Source organism: Lontra canadensis, unplaced genomic scaffold, assembly GCF_010015895.1.
Source record: "Lontra canadensis isolate GAN:19392208 unplaced genomic scaffold, GSC_riverotter_1.0 scaffold150, whole genome shotgun sequence".
In the NCBI taxonomy this organism is placed as follows: domain Eukaryota; kingdom Metazoa; phylum Chordata; class Mammalia; order Carnivora; family Mustelidae; genus Lontra; species Lontra canadensis.
This window is the reverse complement of record NW_022631144.1, coordinates 1,736,846-1,756,587: the sequence shown is the minus strand read 5'-3', so window position 1 is coordinate 1,756,587 and position 19,742 is coordinate 1,736,846. Positions and strand designations below refer to the sequence as shown.

The 19,742-nt window shown below is 35.3% G+C and overlaps 1 protein-coding gene across 1 annotated transcript in view; it reads right to left on the bottom strand.

The window, feature by feature from the left end:
• Nucleotides 1–19,742, bottom strand: part of PARPBP (PARP1 binding protein) — a 50,264-nt gene that overhangs the window by 12,082 nt on the left and 18,440 nt on the right. The window contains exons 5-7 of the mRNA XM_032844312.1: nt 9,666–9,849; nt 6,437–6,615; nt 4,068–4,149 (exon numbers count right to left, since the gene is read on the bottom strand). Of these exons, the coding sequence (XP_032700203.1) occupies nt 4,068–4,149; nt 6,437–6,615; nt 9,666–9,849 (445 nt within the window). The remainder of the gene's footprint in view (nt 1–4,067; nt 4,150–6,436; nt 6,616–9,665; nt 9,850–19,742) is intronic.

Here is a 19,742-nt window from a genome sequence, read left to right as displayed (position 1 = left end):
TGACTTGTCTATTGTGCTTGATGTGAAAAACCTGCTAAACCAAGTTGAAAGGAATAAAACTAATTAATTTACAGGGATATAAGGACGTATCTTCTTGAAAATCTTTTAAGAAAGAGGTATGAGGATACTTGCATGAACTGTTTGGAATTGGGGGTGGGGCAGGGGATGGGATGTAAACATTTTCTAAAGACTCCTATCAAAACCATGAAGGTTCAGAAAGAACCTTCTGATTTCTATCACAAGGGAATTTCTTTGACTGTCATTGACAAGTTTTCCAATAAGCAATAATAGGAAATAAAACTTGAGGACTTAAAATTAATATGGTTTCACAAGATTTTGTGAACAGAGGGGTGTCTATTTTTAATTATAAATGGGAAACTAGGGGCACCTGGGTGGCTCAGTGGGTTAAGGCCTCTGCCTTGGGCTCAGGTCATGATCCCAAGGTACTGGGATCGAGCCCCGCATCGGGCTCTCTGCTCAGCAGGGAGTCTGCTTCCCTTCCTCTTTCTCTGCCTGTCTCTCTGCCTACTTGTGATCTCTGTCTGTCAAATAAATAAATAAAATCTTTTAAATAAATAAATAAATAGGAAACTAAAATCTAAGAAAAGTTAATTTGTCCCATATAATAATTACATGAATACTTCACAATTACCATCTACAACATCAAAATTCTAAGTTCCTTAATATTTTCTATTTTTGAAGTGCTCTTTCCAAGATACTATTTCAACTACAGATCATATATTCTTTCCCTGACTTTAAAAACCATATGCAAAAAGAGCAAAAGTAACCAGATAATAAGACAAAAAGCTATTAAACTACTTTTCCATAGTTACTTCATAGTAAATATTAGTAACATTTTTTTTGTTATTCCAACAAAATACTTTAGCTGGCTATGGTTCCACTGTATACCTGGCTAAACCAATTATTTTCACACTTTGCTTTTATAAAGACCACTATACAGCAAAATACAATCATAAACACCAATTCCTTCCTCTCTCTATTGCCATTTAGTGTCAGAGCCAAGTAGACTAAGCCTATTAAGTAACGGAAGCAATGTAAATTTAATCTCATTAGTATTTAACCATGGCTTTGCACACTGGCATAAAACATTTCATAGTAGTTATGAGATCTTAGATAAGGTATTTTCTCAGGCTTTTGAGACTGTATTAGATAATCTCTCTTCTACTTCCCAAAACTTTATAAATTTGTCTGTACATTTTATAGTAATTAGCTGACTCTTAGCAGTTTCTAAAAAAAATAATAAAAACGTTCTCATTCTTCATATAGACATTATCATTTTGATTTTCTTAATTCTAACAAAATATCCCAATGATCTTTTCTTAATTTAAATTCAATGAATTAATATATAGTGTACTATTAGTTTCAGAGGTAAAGTTCAGTGATCCATCAGTTGCATATAACACCCAGTGCTCATACATCATGTGCCCCCCTTAATGCCCATCACCCCATTACCCTATTCTTCCATCCCCCTCTCCCCCAGCAAACCTGTTTTTTCCCTATGGTTAAGAGTCTCTTATGGTTTGTATCCCTCTCTGATTATGTCTTGCTTTACTTTCCCACCCCCTCCTCTATGCTCTTCTGTTTTGTTTCTTAAATTCCACACATGAGCGAAATCATGTAATTGTCTTTCTCTGATTGATTTATTTCACTTAGTATAATACCCTCTAGTTCAAACTATGAAAAGAGCACTGATGTCCATCGACAGATAAATGGATAAAGAAGACATAGTATATATATGTATGCATATATAAATATGAATATTTATATACATATATAAAAGTGCTCAGCCACAAGAAAAAAATGAAACCTTGCAATTTGCAACAACATGGATGGAACTAGAGGGTATTATCCCAATGATCTTTAAACAAAAATATTAAAGTTTATCAGTATCCATAGCCTGGGAAAAAAATTAAAGAATTTATACATTACATTTCTGATACTAATAAAGTCCAAAGAAGGATTTTTTTTATTAATATATAATGTTTATTATTTGCTTCAGGGGTACAGGTCTGTGAATCATCAGTCTTACACAATTCACAGCACCCACCATAGCACATACCCTCCCCAATGTCCATAACTCAGCCACCCTATCCCTCCCACCCCCACCCCCAGCAACCCTCAGTTTGTTTCCTGAGATTAAGAGTCTCTTACTTACAGTTTGTCTCCCTCCCCAGTCCCATCTTGTTTCATTTTTTTCTCTCCCTTCCCCCCATAAACCCCTCCCAGCCCTGCCTCTCAAATTCCTCGTTTCAGAGAGATTATATGATAATTGGCTTTCTCTGATTGACTTATTTTGCTTAGCAAAATACCCTCTAGTTCCATCCATGTCATTGCAAATGGCAAGATTTCAGTGGTTTTTTGATGGCTGCATAGTACTTCATTACATATATAAACCATATCTTGTTTATCCATTCATCTGTTGATGGACATCTAGGTTCTTTCCATAGTTTGACTATTGTGGACATTGCTGCTATAAACATTCGGGTGCACGTGCCCCTTCGGATCACTACATTTGTATATTTAGGGTAAATACCCAGTAGTGCAATTGCTGGGTCACAGAGTAGCTCCATTTTCAACTTTTTGAGGAACCTTCATACTGTTTTGCAGAGTGGCTGCATCAGCTTGCATTCCCACCAACAGTGTAGGAGGGTTCCCCTTTCTCCACATCCTCGTCAACATCTGTCATTTACTAGCTTGTTAAATATAGCCATTCTGGCTGGTGTGAGGTAGTATCTCATTGAGGTTTTGATTTGTATTTCCCTGATGCAGAGTGATGTTGAGCACTTTTTCATGTGTCTGTTGGCCATTTGGATGTATTAAAGAATGGATTTTTTTTTTAAAGATTTTATTTATTTATTTGACAGAGAGAGATCACAAGTAGATGGAGAGGCAGGCAGAGAGAGAGAGAGAGAGAGAAGCAGGCTCCTTGCTGAGCAGAGAGCCCGATGTGGGACTCGATCCCAGGACCCTGACATCATGACCTGAGCCGAAGGCAGCAACATAACCCACTGAGCCACCCAGGCGCCCAAGAATGGATTTTTTTAAAAAGATCTTATGCCTTGACTATAAGTACTTATGCAATATAACAAAAGATTAACAAATTTTACTCATAGAAAAATTATACAAAACACCGTGATATATTCCACAGGTATTAAGTTCTGACAACTAAAAATTACCAAAATAAAGACAAGACTTACTAACAGAATCTAAATGGGTTTTGGGTATGAAACTGATGATAACTAAAAGTTCTGCTATTTCAGACTAACTTTCCAAATAGGAATATAAAGAGCATAGAAATTAGAGTTCTCAAAGTTGTATCAAGATGAATAACTGCTTGATAATTAAAGGTAATTTTAAATTTACAGGAAAATTTTGTTGAACAAATGAATGAAATTGCCAACCATAGAAGAGTATATCTAGCACATAGTAGATGCTCAATAAATGTACACTGAATGAGTTAAGACTAAGTTTGTTCTTGAAAAATAAGACCAAGAAAATTTTAAACACTTAAAAAACATACTATTGGCTACTTACAGGCACAGGTGTTTGAAATGAGGACAGGAAAACTTAGTTCAAATCAAATAAAGATATAAAAATACAAAGGATAACTCTAGTCAATAAACAATGTGAAATGTTCATCTTGTCTTAATCTACAATTAATGATATTCTACATTGTAATGTCTTCAGACAGGAACCAAATGGAATTTGTAGACTCTCAAAATTTAGTTTAAAATGTGAGAAATGTAAATGAGAAAATCATGTCTGATTTTCCCCTTCATTCACTGCATAGATATGTACTGAACATTTACAATAGCAAGTGCTTATTCCTTTCCTTCTTTAGGTCCAGCAGATGGAATAAGCCAAAGACTAATTAGCCAAGCTTGCATAAAAGGAAAGTTTCTATATGTCAGTGTCATAACTCATTTTCCATTTAATTCCTATTGTTCCATATACAATATATATTTAAATATCCAGCTCAGCTTTCTATATTTCTTCTACAAATAAAACCATTTTTATCATTTTTACAACAGTACATTAAACTATACCTTAATTTTTTTCTCTTGCATTGACTTATGGATGCGTTCTCTTAGGGCTTTCACTGATGAATTATTCACTTGTGTGGGAGATCTAAGTCCAAAAAAAACAAAAATGTATAAACAAAAGTAGCTTTTTAACTCGTTTTTGCCCCTCCCTTATCCAAAAGCAGTAATAAAATAAAAAGACAACTAAATCTAGTTGTTTATAATACTGCGTAAGTGTCAGTATTATTACTGAGAGTTCTAAATATTAATAATTTGCTGTTAATTAATTCCATTACTACATATTTGAGTTTCTAATATATGTAAGGCACTGTGTAAGATATTATGAAGGATAGAAAGTAGATTCACTCACTGCCCTGAATTCAGGCATCCTAAAGCCTAAGGAAATAAGATATCCACACAACTAAAATTTAAAATAAAAAAGGACAAGTGCTGTAGCAGGGGAATTCAAGAGAAAAATACCGTTCAGAAATAGGACGGTCAAAGAAGGCACAATGGAGAAAGAAACACCAGAGCTTTGGAGCCAGACAACCCTGGATTCCTCAATAAATTCCTTTCTGGCTTAACAGAGCCAGAGTCATAACCTCTTTAACTCAAAAGACTGTTATATAAGAATAAAGAAGAGTCTATTCTAAGAAACACTAGTTTGTAACCTTACATTGACTTATATTCATAAACCACACTGTCCTTAATTTTATCATTTCAATGCAGACCATGAAAAAATTCACTTTACCATGAATTGGCATTTGTCTGCACAATGACAACTGCAAATGCTAAGGTAATTGTAAACAACTGAAATATGTTTGGCCATATGGTTGAGAAAAATACCTCTTTAAAATGGATGTAGGGATTGATTTTTTTAATAAAGTTCTATAAACACAAAATAACTTTCTTTTTAAAAAATGGTAGAACTGGGCCCCTGGGTGGCTCAGTGGGTTAAAGCCTCTGCCTTCGGCTCAGGTCATGATCCCAGGGTCCTGAGATCAAGCCCCTCATCAGGCTCTCTGCTCGGCGGGGAGCCTGCTTCTCCCTCTCTCTCTCTCTGCCTGCCTCTCTGCCTACTTGTGATCTCTGTCTGTCCAAAAAAAAAAAAAAAAAAAAAAGGTAGAATTGAATCTGAGAGAAAATTTAATCATTTATGTTTTTACCTAAAAAGCAAAACTTGTTGAACAGAAGTGAGGTAAAAGAAGAAAACACAAAGGTTCATTTTCTTTCCACTCTTTTCATAAAACATTGATAAAATACATTTTCATTGTTAGGAAAATATTTGAACACTTTTGAGGAACAAAATGGGTGAATTTTATCATGCCCAAATATAAAAGGATAATCATTAAAACCTGGTGAAGAGATTTATTTATTTATTTATTAAAGATTTTATTTATTTATTTGACAGATCGCAAGTAGGCAGAGAGGCAGGCAGAGAGAGGGGGAGTCAGGCTCCCTGCTGAGTAGACAGCCCGATGCGGGGCTCGATCCCAGGACCCTGGCATCATAGTCTGAGCCGAAGGCAGAAGCTTTACCCACTGAGCCACCCAGGTGCCCCTGGTGAAGAGATTTAAATATTGGAGGACAACACTGAATGACAGACCATTGCAAGTTTTCTCTTTAAACAGAAGAGAAAAATAGAAGAGAGCAAATAAGTAGGATGACTTTGTAAAGTTTCTCCACAATGTACTAAATAAAATTTAAATTGTTTTAAAATTTTACGTTTCTATAAACAAATGTTCATTAATGCAAATACCATGAACCTCTTCAATGTTTGACCTAGCTCTTATTAAAACTGGAGTGTATCAATATCTTGCACAGAATACCAAAACTACTCTGTATTTTTCTCCATAAGAGGAAGAATTAAGAGATGTCAATTTCAGTGTAAGTCTGGTGTACACACTCTCTCCTGTTCTCATGCAGAGAAGCACAATACATGGAGGATGGACCTTAATTTTTGGAGCAAGAAACTTTTGCTACTTGCTAACTGTACTCTCTTAGGCAAATTACTTAATCTCTGTCTTTCAAGTGTCCAAGTTTCAACTTATGACATGGGGCTATTACTGACAGATGTTGTCATGAGGGCTGAGGTAATATAATTGAAAGCAGTCACCAAAATTGTTGACATACACAGCAAAGGAAATAAATATTTCCAAGCAAAAACAAATGCAAAAAAATAAAAACAAAAATACCTGTCATATTCTCACAAAAGACTGTTTTTATAAAAACTTCCTCATATCCAAATATTCAATCTCCCTTTAAGCTTTTGTTTTCTTTCTTCACACTTTTCCATAGTCTCCAAGTTTCTTCTTAATCAATGAGATGTTTTTTTTATTCCCTTTGTAGACTAGAGTTAACATTTACATACATATCACTTCTACATTACTTACCTAAAAAGTGTAAGAATAGAAATTCCATTATGATGAATTGTGTTTTCATCATCATATAAAAGCTCTGCTTTGTTTTTGGTAGGCATACTGGCTGCTTCTTCGTCCAAAAGAACTAGTAAAGTTTTCACAGTATCTCTGCCACAATATGCAGTCCCATGGTTTATGGCATAAGATTTTGGCTAGAACAAAAAAAATACTATTAAGTAAATGTAACAATCACCAAAGTTGGGGTAATCAGCTATTGTTTTCTATTTCTTGTGCCACTGTTCTCCTTCTGTTGTTTAACTTATAAAAAATCAGCCATGGGAAATGGCTTTAAAGCATGTAATATTTCTTCCTCAAGTCATACTAAAACCAATCTTATCACCTTCCCAAAGAACAAAAAAAAAAAAAAAAAGGGAGAGAGAGAGAGAGAGAGAATAGTATCATCACGGGAAGATATTGGTTCTGGTTAAAATAACATACAGCTTTAAGTCAGAAAATCTAGTAACTATCTAGTTATGCGTCCCTAGCTAGCTTCATGACCTAGCCTCCCTGTGTTATCTTTTTCTTTGTTATACCAAAGTGAGATGGGGTTCTGTGAATACCAACCTCACAGATGGTTGTAAAGATCTATTCAAATGTGGGGCACCTGGATGGCTCAGTTGGTTAGGCTTTGGCTTGGGTTATGATCCCAGGGTCCTGGGAATTGAGCCCCACAGGCTCCCAGGGTCCTGGGATTGAGCCCCACAGGCTCCCTGCTCTGCAGGAAGCCTGCCTCTTCCTCTCCAGCTGCCTCTCTCCCAGTTCATGCTCTCTCTCCCCTTCTCTCTCTAATAAATAAATAAAATCTTTTTTAAAAATCTATTCAAATGCAAAAATTAAAAACAAGTTGATATTCATTTATTCAGTAATCCATTGATAAGTACATACCAAATCCTAAGCAAAGTGTCTGAAGCTAAGACTACAAAAAAAAACACCACTGCCTCAAGTAAACCATAGTCTCCTTGATAAAATAAGTAAGTAACCAACAACTGCATTGTAAAGTACTAAGTGCTATTTCCAACAGAATGTATACATGGTACAATAGGAGCACACAAAGGTACTGATCAATTTACTCTGGAATCAAGGATGGCTTCAGGGAGGAGGAGACACAAAGGGGTGGGAGGGAACACGGCACTTTTAAGGACCAGGTTAACATGATATGGCTGAAGAACAGGGTAAGTTGTTATATGAGATGAATCTGGGAAAGCTCTATAAATCTGGCAAAGAAATTGTAAATCAATCTGTTAAAGGAGTTAAAATCTTTTCCTTTATTAATCAAGGACATAAATGATCCTATTTAGATTATAAAAAAATGACAACAATGCATAAAATATATTCCAGGGTAAGAATGTTATTAAGTCTGGAAACAAGACCACAAATTAAGAGATTGTAGTAGCCCAGGTTGGAAAAGAAGAAGGTAGTCACAGTGAACTAAAATAGTAGCAGTGCAGATAAAGAAAAAGCTGGTTAAGAGCAGAGCCACAAAAACTTAATGACCAGACAGAATATGGGAAAATAGATGATAATATAATATTATATGCAGACACATGTAAGCACAAACTCTGAAAATATTTCTGGCTGGGTTTGATACCAACTTACCTGTAGTTACATAGCTTATAATTCTGAGAAAGTTCCTTAACCTCACTGTGCTTCAGTTAAATCACTAGTAAAAAACGGGTAATGATAGAATGATAGTACACCCATACAATATGTTAGACATTGTGCCTAAGTATCAAAGTTGCCCTTTCTGGAACATCTGTTGTAACTGTACCATTTTCCTCAGCTTTTATCAATATGGTCTTGGGGCCTCCTTTCTCTACTGGGCTTGACCAAACTGTACTGTAGAGCTACACTGGAATTTTAACAAACTGCTTATCACAATAATGACTCTTATCACATTATATGTGCTTATCACAATAGTAATGACTATGTGCTTAATATATATTTTTTCATCAGCACCAAAGAAACAGTCCATATTGTTTAATATTAACTTACTGAGAATTATTAGATAGTATTTTTCCCTCAAAGATTTCTGATTTGGTTGAAAACGTAAAATTAAGAACCAGGTTGTCTGTATCTTTATTTCTTGTGACAGAAAACGGCAGAGACTGGTGCTCTTAATTACCTAAGCTATGACAGTTTCTGATTTAGACTTATAGTAATAACCTGGTTGTCATTTGAGCCAAGCTAGTCACAGGAAGCATTAACACACATGAAACATATGGGGCAACAACCCAGAATCTCAGGGCGCCTGGGTGGCTCAGTGGGTTAAACAACCCGGGATCTCCCCTATGTCCTACCTTCCAATTAATCTGAAAACATGCATTGTTACAGAAAAATAACTAAAAATGGCCCCACATGACTATGAAAATAGATGAACAGTCAGATAATAATAAATAAAATAGATGTATAATAATAATAGATGAATAATAAAACATAAGCAAAAGTCTTTCTTCATACACTGATTATCACAATCACACCTAAGGAAAAGGGGCTTTTGTTCCTTGAATTAAACTGTAACAAATGGATTGTCACACATACCCCCAAATTCCTTTTTAGAGCTAAAAAAGATGGTAGCCAATTTCTCCTATAATACTATAGTTATTATACTATACAAGTTTGCACCAAAAAATGACAAGAGGTAAACATTCTGGGAATATATGGTTAAAAGATTTCTAAGTATAGTAAAAAATCCTGATGTTTGCTGTAGACTGGTAATAGAGGTAGAAAACACCACATCATAAAGATGAAAAAATTCTATTAAATAAAAATAAACTGATTAGAAACCATTTCTGTTATTCTACAGAGTACCTAGGACTGGGGCCAGAACCACAGAAACCTTGCTTTTATTTTATATTTGAATAAATGGCAAAATAATGGTTTCATAAGAATAATTATTGAAAAATATTATAAGACATTTTAATATCCATCAAGAATTATAAACTTCTAGTGCTACAAGGGATACTGAAGATTATCCAACATGCTGCTTTAACAAATAGAGACAATATGGCCCAAAGATGTTATGATTTATTTCAAGTCGAACATAATCCTACATAATCCTATTGAGAAACTTTAAATTTTCAATATCTCAGAACACAGGAAAAACATTCTTCTGACTTAAGTAGCAATAGTAAAACATTTTTATAACAAGTAGAAGCGATAATGTTTTGTATAGAAGGATAATGAAAAATAAAAAGCTCATTACCCGTGCAGGACTAATGTCAGTGGTACTAACAACTACATCTCCTTGTTGAGAATTGATAATATTTTTAATCCTCAAATCCAAATCCTGAGTGACTTCCTCTACTGCTTTACAAAAAGGATCCCTGCTGTTTTGGCCTTTAATCAGCTGCATCTTTATCACGGAGAGTATCCGACCCCCTGCAATGCTGAAAATAGAAATAAGATCCCCTTTATAATAGTATTAGAAATGACAATATGCTTATAAGCTTGAAAATAAACTTCTCAAAGTTAATCAACACTTCAAAAAAATATGACTTTGATCTTACAAATCAAACTAACACATTTAAAAAAAGGATAAGAACCATGAGCAACAAAATTAAAAAGTTTTTCTTAAAGCAAGTCATTTCAACAAAGTTACTTCGTCCCTGATTTGAAAGCTGATAGGAAATATTTTAGTTATAGATGATATATAGTAAGTTTCAGGTACAGTTATACACACATAATATACTTAAAATATGTACCTTTAGATACAAGGAAACAGAAACCCTATCTCTCATTGAATACCTAGAATCCCACATTACTTTAATCTTAAAATCATTTCAATAAGTATTAATATCCTTAAATCACAGATGAGAAAATTGAGTCTCAAAAAGGTTAAATAGCTTGTCCAAGAACACAGTGTTCTGGGCTGGGAAGGAGGTGGTGAGGACTGACCTGTAAACATGACATTGCCTTCTAATATGAGAACTGTTATTATATGGAAGGGGAAATTAAGGTAGTTAATATTGATCTAAAGCAAATCAAAGACTAGACCAACTATGTCCAACAGACTCAGGTTTTAAAAAACCTGAAATCAATTATTTCTTTATATTAAACCTGAACCTGAATGAATTTAGGTTGCAGTTCCTGCTCTAGAAGTCTGACCTAAAAAATGTGAGAAATATATAGGAAGAAGGAGTTTGATCTATTGCAAGGAAGAAATTAGAGGTGTCCAACAATAGAAAAGGGCTCTTTTTTTAAAATCAGGAGATCTCCATCCCTAGAGGTATCCCTGGAAAGGCTATGCAGTGCTGAATGAGAAGGTGGTATGGCCTAGCCATAAAGTCAGACTGCCTAAGCACAAAATAACAGTCTCCTCCCCCCACCTCTCCCATCTTTTATGTTGAGTATGCTATTTACCTTTCTGTGACTTATATACTAACATATAGGAAATTATGAAGTACAGTTTCTATCTGCACTGCCCTATTGCCAGGTTCTATGTTTTCAGGAAGAAGACAGGTTTTCTAACATTGCAAATATGATTGTTGACATTCAAATACCTGTTCCAATGTATGACTAGACCAGTGTTTCCCAAATTTGCCTGATTATCAGAATCATATTCAGCATTTGTTTAAAATATCAACTCTGATTCCACCCTATTGAATCACAAACTGTAGAGAAGGGTACTGAACAGTTGCACTGTTTTAAAAATACTGCAGGTGATTCTGACAGCTACATAAGCTGGAAAAACATTTAATTAAAAAAGAGGGAAAAAAAGAAAAGGAAAAGGAAGGGGAAAAGAAAAGAAATGAAACTTAAGGAGACTCCCGTATGTTATCAATTCTAAAAACAGCTGCCTTAGCCTTTCCTAACTCCTATTAAATTCTCAGCTGACCAACCTTGAACCATAGGTAGGGATATCTCTAAGCCTCTATTCAGCAGGAAGAAGCTACAGAAAATGAGACCTTCAGCCTTCAACAACCTTAAAGATTTAAGGGTCAACGTTGTTCAGGGGGGAAAATGATGAGGTAAATAGAGGCAAGAGAAATTAAATTAAATCTCCTTACAGTTAGCAGCCCTCTGATACCTAAAACATGCAGAGTGTGACCTTCCTCAAGGTACTCACGCCACCTTAGTACCTTAACTAAAAGTTTTATTAAAGACTAAAAGTAACCTTATCTTACCAGCAGTTAGTCCCCTTAAAGTCCTGAAAGGCTTGCTTTCAAATTCCTTAGAGATTTGCACTATCCATAACCACCACTAATTAAAAAATGTATAATCATTCACTCCTCACAATCCCAGGGCAGTTCTTTCTGCCCACGGTTCCTGTCCCGATGCTATAATAAAATCACCTTTTTGCACTAAAACAAATTAAAAAGATTAAAAAGAAATTAAAGAAAGAGAAGAAAAAGCTCCTTGAGAAAGTAACAATATATTTACCAATCTTTTTTTTTTTTTTTAAAGATTTTATTTATTTATTTGTCAGAGACAGAGGGAGAGTGAGCGAGCGAGCACAGGCAGACAGAGAGGCAGGCAGAGGCAGAGGGAGAAGCAGGCTCCCTGCCGAGCAAGGAGCCCGATGTGGGACTCGATCCCAGGACGCTGCGATCATGACCTGAGCCGAAGGCAGCCGCTCAACCGAGCCACCCAGGCGTCCCTATATTTACCAATCTTTATACTACCAGTTTATACTTAGCACAGAAGAAATGATTGCTACATTTGTTAAATAAATGACCACTATCACACCCAAAAATCTAAAGTTTTTAACAGTAAGACAAAGATACATATTTTACAATTACTATATTATTATTTGCAATACAAAAGTACCTAGGGCCTTTCCACAAATACTCTGGGGGAATATCTCACCAGATTTGGCAGCAATAGGGGGAAATCTCTAATCTCTCCCCAAAAAAAGGAAAAAACAAGAACTAGAGTGGAAAGTTGGGAGCTGTTAAGTGGGAGGCAAACAGAATGAATGGATTTTCCTGAAGACAAAAATCTCTGATAGCACTTTGATCTGGATGGGAGAGGGCAAGTAGAGAATTTCACCTTGAGTCTGAACTTTCTGAGGGGAAGGAATTCCTATGACTTTTATTAGATTTATTTTATGTATTTTATATTCTTGAAGCTCTTTTTTTTTTTAATTTCTATTTGGTGATAGCAAAGAAATACGATTGCTTGTTGTTTATTGACCTTGTGTCCAACAACACTGTTAAACACTACTGTTAATATTAATAATTTGCCTTTATATTCCGGGAGTTTTCTACATATACAATCATATTATCATCAAACAGAACTTTATTTCTTCCTTTTCAATTGTGGTATCTCCTGTTTTTTTCTTGCCTTATTACATCTGATATCACGCAGAAAAGAAATGATAAGATCAAACACTCTTATTCTCAATCTTAAATAGAATGATAAAACACTTTAACACCAAATGTAGAAACCCTTTATCAGGTTAAGCCCTTATTCTTGGCTCATTTTACATAGAGTGGGCCGCCCTATGGAGTGGGTATATTCAATAGACTTCTCACGTTAGACAGTCCCTAGGCTTTGCCTTTGCACTCTCAGACTTAGTGACTCTAAGAACAGACCTTCCAAATCACCAAATACTCTCAAAATAAAAGCTCACTTCCCTTCTTGCCTTCCCTCTCTGGCTTTCTTCCCTCTCCTAGTTTTTGGCCTATATTTTCATTACATATGCCTACTCATCAATGCATTTAAGAAGTATTTTAAAACTATGCTATCCAGTATTATTAACTATTTGCAGTGTAAGGGTCAACCAGGGGACCTAATCTGCCATATATTGGTAATCAGAAGTCTGAGTAAACTCTTAAGAATTCATATATATGTATATATATACAGACATTTTCTTTTTCTATGTTTTTTTCCCTTAATTTTCAAGGGAAAAAATTTTCAAGGGAATTCTTATACATATATATATATATATATATATTTAAATATATTTATATATATTTTATATATATAAAAAAACAGAAAAAGAAAATGCATATATATATATGCATATTTGCATATATATATTTCAATCAAATTTCAATCAAAAGCACAGAAAGTAATTGGATGAAATGAAGCCAAAATGAAAACATGATACTATAAACTTTATCTGCAAAGTAATCTAATGGAAGAGTTTTGGAAAAGACTAAAAAGGATAATAAAATATGGAAGAGTGTTATAATGCCAATTGCAAGAACAAAAAAATGCTTTCAATGATATTAGGTAAAAGTCACCTTTGCCTCCTTTTCTCATTCCTTCTATAAGTACAAATATACTAAATATTAAAGATGATATGATTCCCTGAATGAATTATATTAGGAAAAAATATGTAAGATTTGTGTTTCAGATATTTGCCAAACTCAACATTTTGACCCTTGGAAAAAAACCTCAAACACCAGTACAATGACTAGTGTAATCCCATACATTAACTACTAAAGTCAAATATTAGCTCTTCAAATATCTGCTCAGCAACATGGTGGCATAATCCAGACTCCTGCTTCTAGAACCTGGAATCTCTTAAGTTTTAACTCAAATGATACTAGGACATTTGTGCTAGGCACTGGGATACGATGAATAAAATATTTTTCTTTAAGAGGTTACAACTGATCACGTGAGTAAGTGAGATACTGAAGGTATAGAGGAAGTTTGAGTGGGTGGGTAAGGGAAAAGGGGGTTATTCAGGAAGCATCTCAGAAGATAAATTATGAGTACTCTGGATCAACATTAATGGAAGACTTTAGGTGAAAAAGAGGTAAACAGCAGCTCCGGACTACCAAATGTATCACAGTAGAGCCCTGGGGCAGAAAGAGAGAAATAAAGCTAGTGAGGAAAAACATAATTAAATCCCAAGCCTGGGGGCACCTGGGTGGTGCAGTTGGTTAAGCATCTGCCCTTGGCTCAGATCATGATCCCAGGGTCCTTGGATCCAGCCCCCCCATCAAGCTCGCACTCAGTGGGGAGTCTGCTTCTCCTTCTCCCTCTGCAGCTCCCCCTGCTTGTGCTCTCTCTCTTTCTGTCGGATAAATAAATAAAATCTTTTTAAAAAATCTCTAAGTTTGTATTAAAGTGTAGTGACTGAAAGAGAGCAATAAGCAATAATACAAATGATTGGTAATACTTCTGTGTAATTACTGAATATCTTTATTATATGGATTGGCTTTCCCCTACCATCTTCAAGAATTAGATAACCATTTGCTAAAACATATCTTGAAAAATTAAGTATGAACAAGAACCATATGATACTCTCAATAGATGCCGAAAAAGCGTTTGACAAAGTACAGCATCCCTTCCTGATCAAAATTCTTCAAAGTGTAAGGATAGAGGGCACATACCTCAATATTATCAAAGCCATCTATGAAAAACCCACCACAAATATCATTCTCAATGGAGAAAAACTGAAAGCTTTTCCACTAAGGTCAGGAACAGGGCAGGGATGTCCATTATCACCACTGCTATTCAACATGGTATTAGAAGTCCTAGCCTCAGCAATCAGACAACAAAAAGAAATTAAAGGCACCCAAATTGGCAAAGAAGAAGTCAAACTATCACTCTTTGCAGATGATATGATATTATACGGGGAAAACCCAAAAGAATCCACTCCAAAACTGCTAGAACGTGTACAGGAATTCGATAAGTGTCAGGATATAAAATCAATGCACAGAAATCAGTTGCATTTCTTTACACCAACAACAAGACAGAAGAAAGAGAAATTAAGGAGTCAATCCCACTTATAATTGCTCCAAAACCATAAGATACTTAAGAATAAACCTAACCAAAGAGGCAAAATCTCTATACTCAGAAAACTATAAAGTATTCATGAAAGAAATTGAGGAAGACACAAAGAAATGGAAAAATGTTCCATGCTCCTGGATTGGAAAAACAAATACCGTGAAAATCTCTATGCTACCTAAAGCAATCTACACATTTAATGCAATCCCTATCAAAGTACCATCCATTTTTTTCAAAGAAATGGAACAAATAATCCTAAAATTTATATGGAACCAGAAAAGACATCGAATAGCCAAAGGAGTATTGAAAAAGAAAGCCAAAGTTGGTGGCATCACAATTCCGGACTTCAAGCTCTATTACAAAGCTGTCATCATCAACACAGTATGGTACTGACATAAAAACAGACAAATAGATCAACAGAACAGAATAGAGAGCCCAGAAATAGACCCTCACCTCTATGGTCAACTAATCTTCGACAAAGCAGGAAAGAATGTCCAATGGAAAAAAGACAGCCTCTTCAATAAATGGTGTTGGGAAAATTGGACAGCCACATGCAAAAAAATGAAATTGGATCATCTCCTTACACCACACACGAAAATAGACTCAAAATGGATGAAGGACCTCAATGTGAGAAAGGAATCCATCAAAATCCTTGAGGAGAACACAGGCAGCAACCTCTTCGACCTCAGCTGCAGCAACTTCTTCCTAGGAACATCACCAAAGGCAAGGGAAGCAAGGGCAAAAATGAACTATTGGGATTTTATCAAGATCAAAAGCTTTTTGCACAGCAAAGGAAACAGTTAACAAAACCAAAAGACAACTGACAGAATGGGAGAAGATATTTGCAAATGATATCAAATAAAGGGCTAGTATCCAAAATCTATAAAGAGCTTAGCAAACTCAACACCCAAAGAACAAATAATCCAATCAAGAAATGGGCAGAGGACATGAACAGACATTTCTGCAAAGAAGACATCCAGATGGCCAACAGACACATGAAAAAATGCTCCATATCACTCAGCATCAGGGAAATACAAATCAAAACCACAATGAGATACCACCTCACACCAGTCAGAATGGCTAAAATTAACAAGTCAGGAAATGACAGATGCTGGTGAGGATGTGGAGAAAGGGGAACCCTCCAACACTGTTGGTGGGAATGTAAGCTGATGCAACCACTCTGGAAAACAGCATGGAGGATCCTCAAAAAGTTGAAAATAGAGCTACCCTATGACCCAGCAATTGCACTACTGGGTATTTACCCTAAAGATACAAACGTAGTGATCTGAAGGGGCATGTGCATCCGAATGTTTATAGCAGCAATGTCCACGATAGCCAAACTTTGGAAAGAACCTAGATGTCCATCAACAGATGAACGGATAAAGAAGATGTAGTATATATATACAATGGAATACTATGCAGCCATCAAAAGAAATGAAATCTTACCATTTGGGACGACGTGGAAGGAACTAGAGGGTATTATGCTTAGCAAAATAAGTCAATCGGATAAAGACAACTATCATATGATCTCCCTGATATGAGGAAGTGGAGATGCAATGTGGGGGGTTTGGGAGTAGGAAAAGAATAAATGAAACAAGATGGGATCAGGAGGGAGACAAACCGTAAGAGACTCTTAATCTCACAAAACAAACTGAAGGTTGCTGGGGGAGGGGGGTTGGGAGAGGGTGGTGGGGTTATGGATATTGGGGAGGGTATGTGCTATGGTAAGTGCTGTGAAGTGTGTAAACCTGGTGATTCACAGACCTGTATCCCTGGGGCTAATAATACATTATATGTTTATAAAAAAATTAAAAAATTAAAATAAAAATTAAGTATGATTAAAAGTCCTCCATGAGATATATAAAAATGTTTCTAGGATATTTTTTTAAAGATTTATTTATTTATTTGAAAAGGAAAGAGAGAGAGCACACACAGAGGAAGAGGGAGAAGCAGACTCCCTGTTAAGCAGGGAGCCCGATGTGGGGTTGGATCCCAGGACACTGGGATCATGACCCAAGCCGAAGGCAAATGCTTAACCTACTGAGCTACCCAGGCTTCCCTAGAATATTTTTAAATGAGAAAAATGTAACAATAAGATTTGGATTGGATAATTTCAAGTAGATTTGACATTCTATAAATGTATAATATTTAGTCCAATGAATATAATTTAAGTGTATATTAAAAAGTTGTCATAAACTTGAAATACACAATTTTAAACATTTGAACAACAGAGAACTAACTAATTTATGTAACCTGAAACCCCTACTTTAAGATATTTTTCAGGAAAATATAGTATGCATTTTACGGTGGCACCTACTGGCAGAATGTAGAAATACAACCAAATTACTGCTAAAATGGCTTGATGAAAATTTGCCAATGGGGAGGGAAGTGTGAGAATCTGTTCTTCTTTCATTTCTTCCCTATCTATTCTCCATCTTCTTTTTGATTCAAAGATTATTGTGATTCCCTACCACCTCCAGCCTATGATAATCAGTTATAAGAGTTAAACACATTTTTATCTCTAAGTTTTGAGGTTGAGAAATAGAGGCCAGAGCAAGATACAGGCAGGAATTAGAGCGCATAGGATTTCTATATCATACTAAGGCTTCTGGGGTCTTAGCCTATACCTAATATAAAGTCATTGAAGGATTTTATTCACGGAAGTAACATTTGTTGTTTTAGAAAGACCTCTGGCAGCAGTAAGGACAACAGGATGGGGCAACTCAAGATTGAAGGCAGAAAGAACAACTCCGATAGAAGTGAAGAAGTTTAAGCAAGAAAGGATAAAAGTCTGAAAACAAACTTTCCATTAAAATATGGAAACAAGAGGAGCTATAAGACTAGAGAATGAGAAGAAAGAGTATCAAAATGTTAAGAAGAATTCATGGGGGTGCCTGGGTGGCTCAGTTGGTTAAGCAACTGCCTTCAGCTCAGGTCATGATCCTGGAGTACTGGAATCAAGTCCCACATCGGGCTCCCAGCTCCACGGGGAGTAAGCTTCTCCCTCTGGTCTTCTCCTCTCTCATGCTCTCTCTGTCTCTCAAATAAGTAAATAAATATAATAAAAAATAAATAATATTTTTTTAGAAAAAAATAGAATTCATGCATCTTGGTGACTGAAGGGACAGTAAAAGGAGAAATGAGAGTTTAGGATATGTTTCAGATTTCCGATTATGTAGCTGGAGGAGGAGAGGCTTCATCAAGTTGGGCACTTTAGGAGAAGAAGCAGGTCTGCAGGAAAAGACGATTTGGTTTGGAACATGTTAAGTTTTTGTTGCCTTTGAGATCACAACATATAGTTGAAGATATATTTTTGAAACTCAGGAAAGAGGTTTGAATCTCACTGAAATATAGATTTAGAATTTGCATATATGCAGTCTCAGACATAGGTAGAAAATAAGAGACTGAAATCTCAGAAGCACAGGGAAAAAGAGTTCTAAGAAAGAAAATGATCAAATTTAAGGACACAACAGAGACCAAAAATTCTACACCAACTAGATCACAAGTGTTCTTTGGTAGAATAGCTTCAATAGAGTGGAAAAGTGAATTACTGTGAGTCAGTTAAAAACAGACAAGTAAATAAATAAATGTCTACTCTGTGCCAGAAACTGTGCTAGGACTAGGGAATATTGGTGCAGAAAACCAATAAAACAGTCATAGACTTTATAGCCTGGGGAGAAATATATATTAAATAATTAGAAATTCAGAAATGGAAAGGATAACTTTTTTCAAGAATCTCAGCTATAAAAGAAAGAAGGAATTGACAAAAACAGGGAAATTGTTTTATTGCTTTTTTCTTACAATCTTTATACACTGTGACAAAAGTACTAGAAGTTGAAACTCTAAGACAAAATGAATAACCAATAAAACAATGTCCCAATAGGTTAGCCATAGTATCCCCACTGCAGGAAATATCCTCCCTTCTCCGCATCTAGATTTCATTTCATACCCATTCTCCATATCTACCTAACTTCTTCAAGTTCATACTTCAAGATTAAGCTGAACTGAAAAGCCACCCAGGTGAGCATTCCTGACACTTTTATCCCTGGCTTCCACAAACTGGGTCAACTGCCCTTTTCTCTGTATATCCTTCTATTGTTGTATAAGTAGGATATATGTTTTTAGCTTTTAATAACTTTTTTAAAATTATGAAATGAATATATACTTAATAGATACAAAAATCACAATAAAGATGAAATAAGGAGAAAAAAAAGAAACAAAAATTGTTCAGGTGGACTATTTAAATAGACACCCACATAAACATATCCACTATTTAGACATCTACTTCTTTAGTGTTTTCCCTAGAACATAGAGTAATTACTTACTGTGACAAGAGAGGATATCCAAAATAACTCACTGATAAGTTAAAGAATTTAAGTCTATTCTCTCATCTTAGATGCCCCTAAAATGTACTTCTATCCTATAGATAATTTATCCCAACCAGAAATTCCTCAGGAATGTAAATATAACAAACTACATTGGATTGAATATATACATTTTTATCTGCTCCCTCCTAAAATTGCACTAAAAATGACAAAAAGACAAATGTTTTAAAATCCACAAAGAAAGAGAATGTTGGGACACCTGGGTGGCTCAA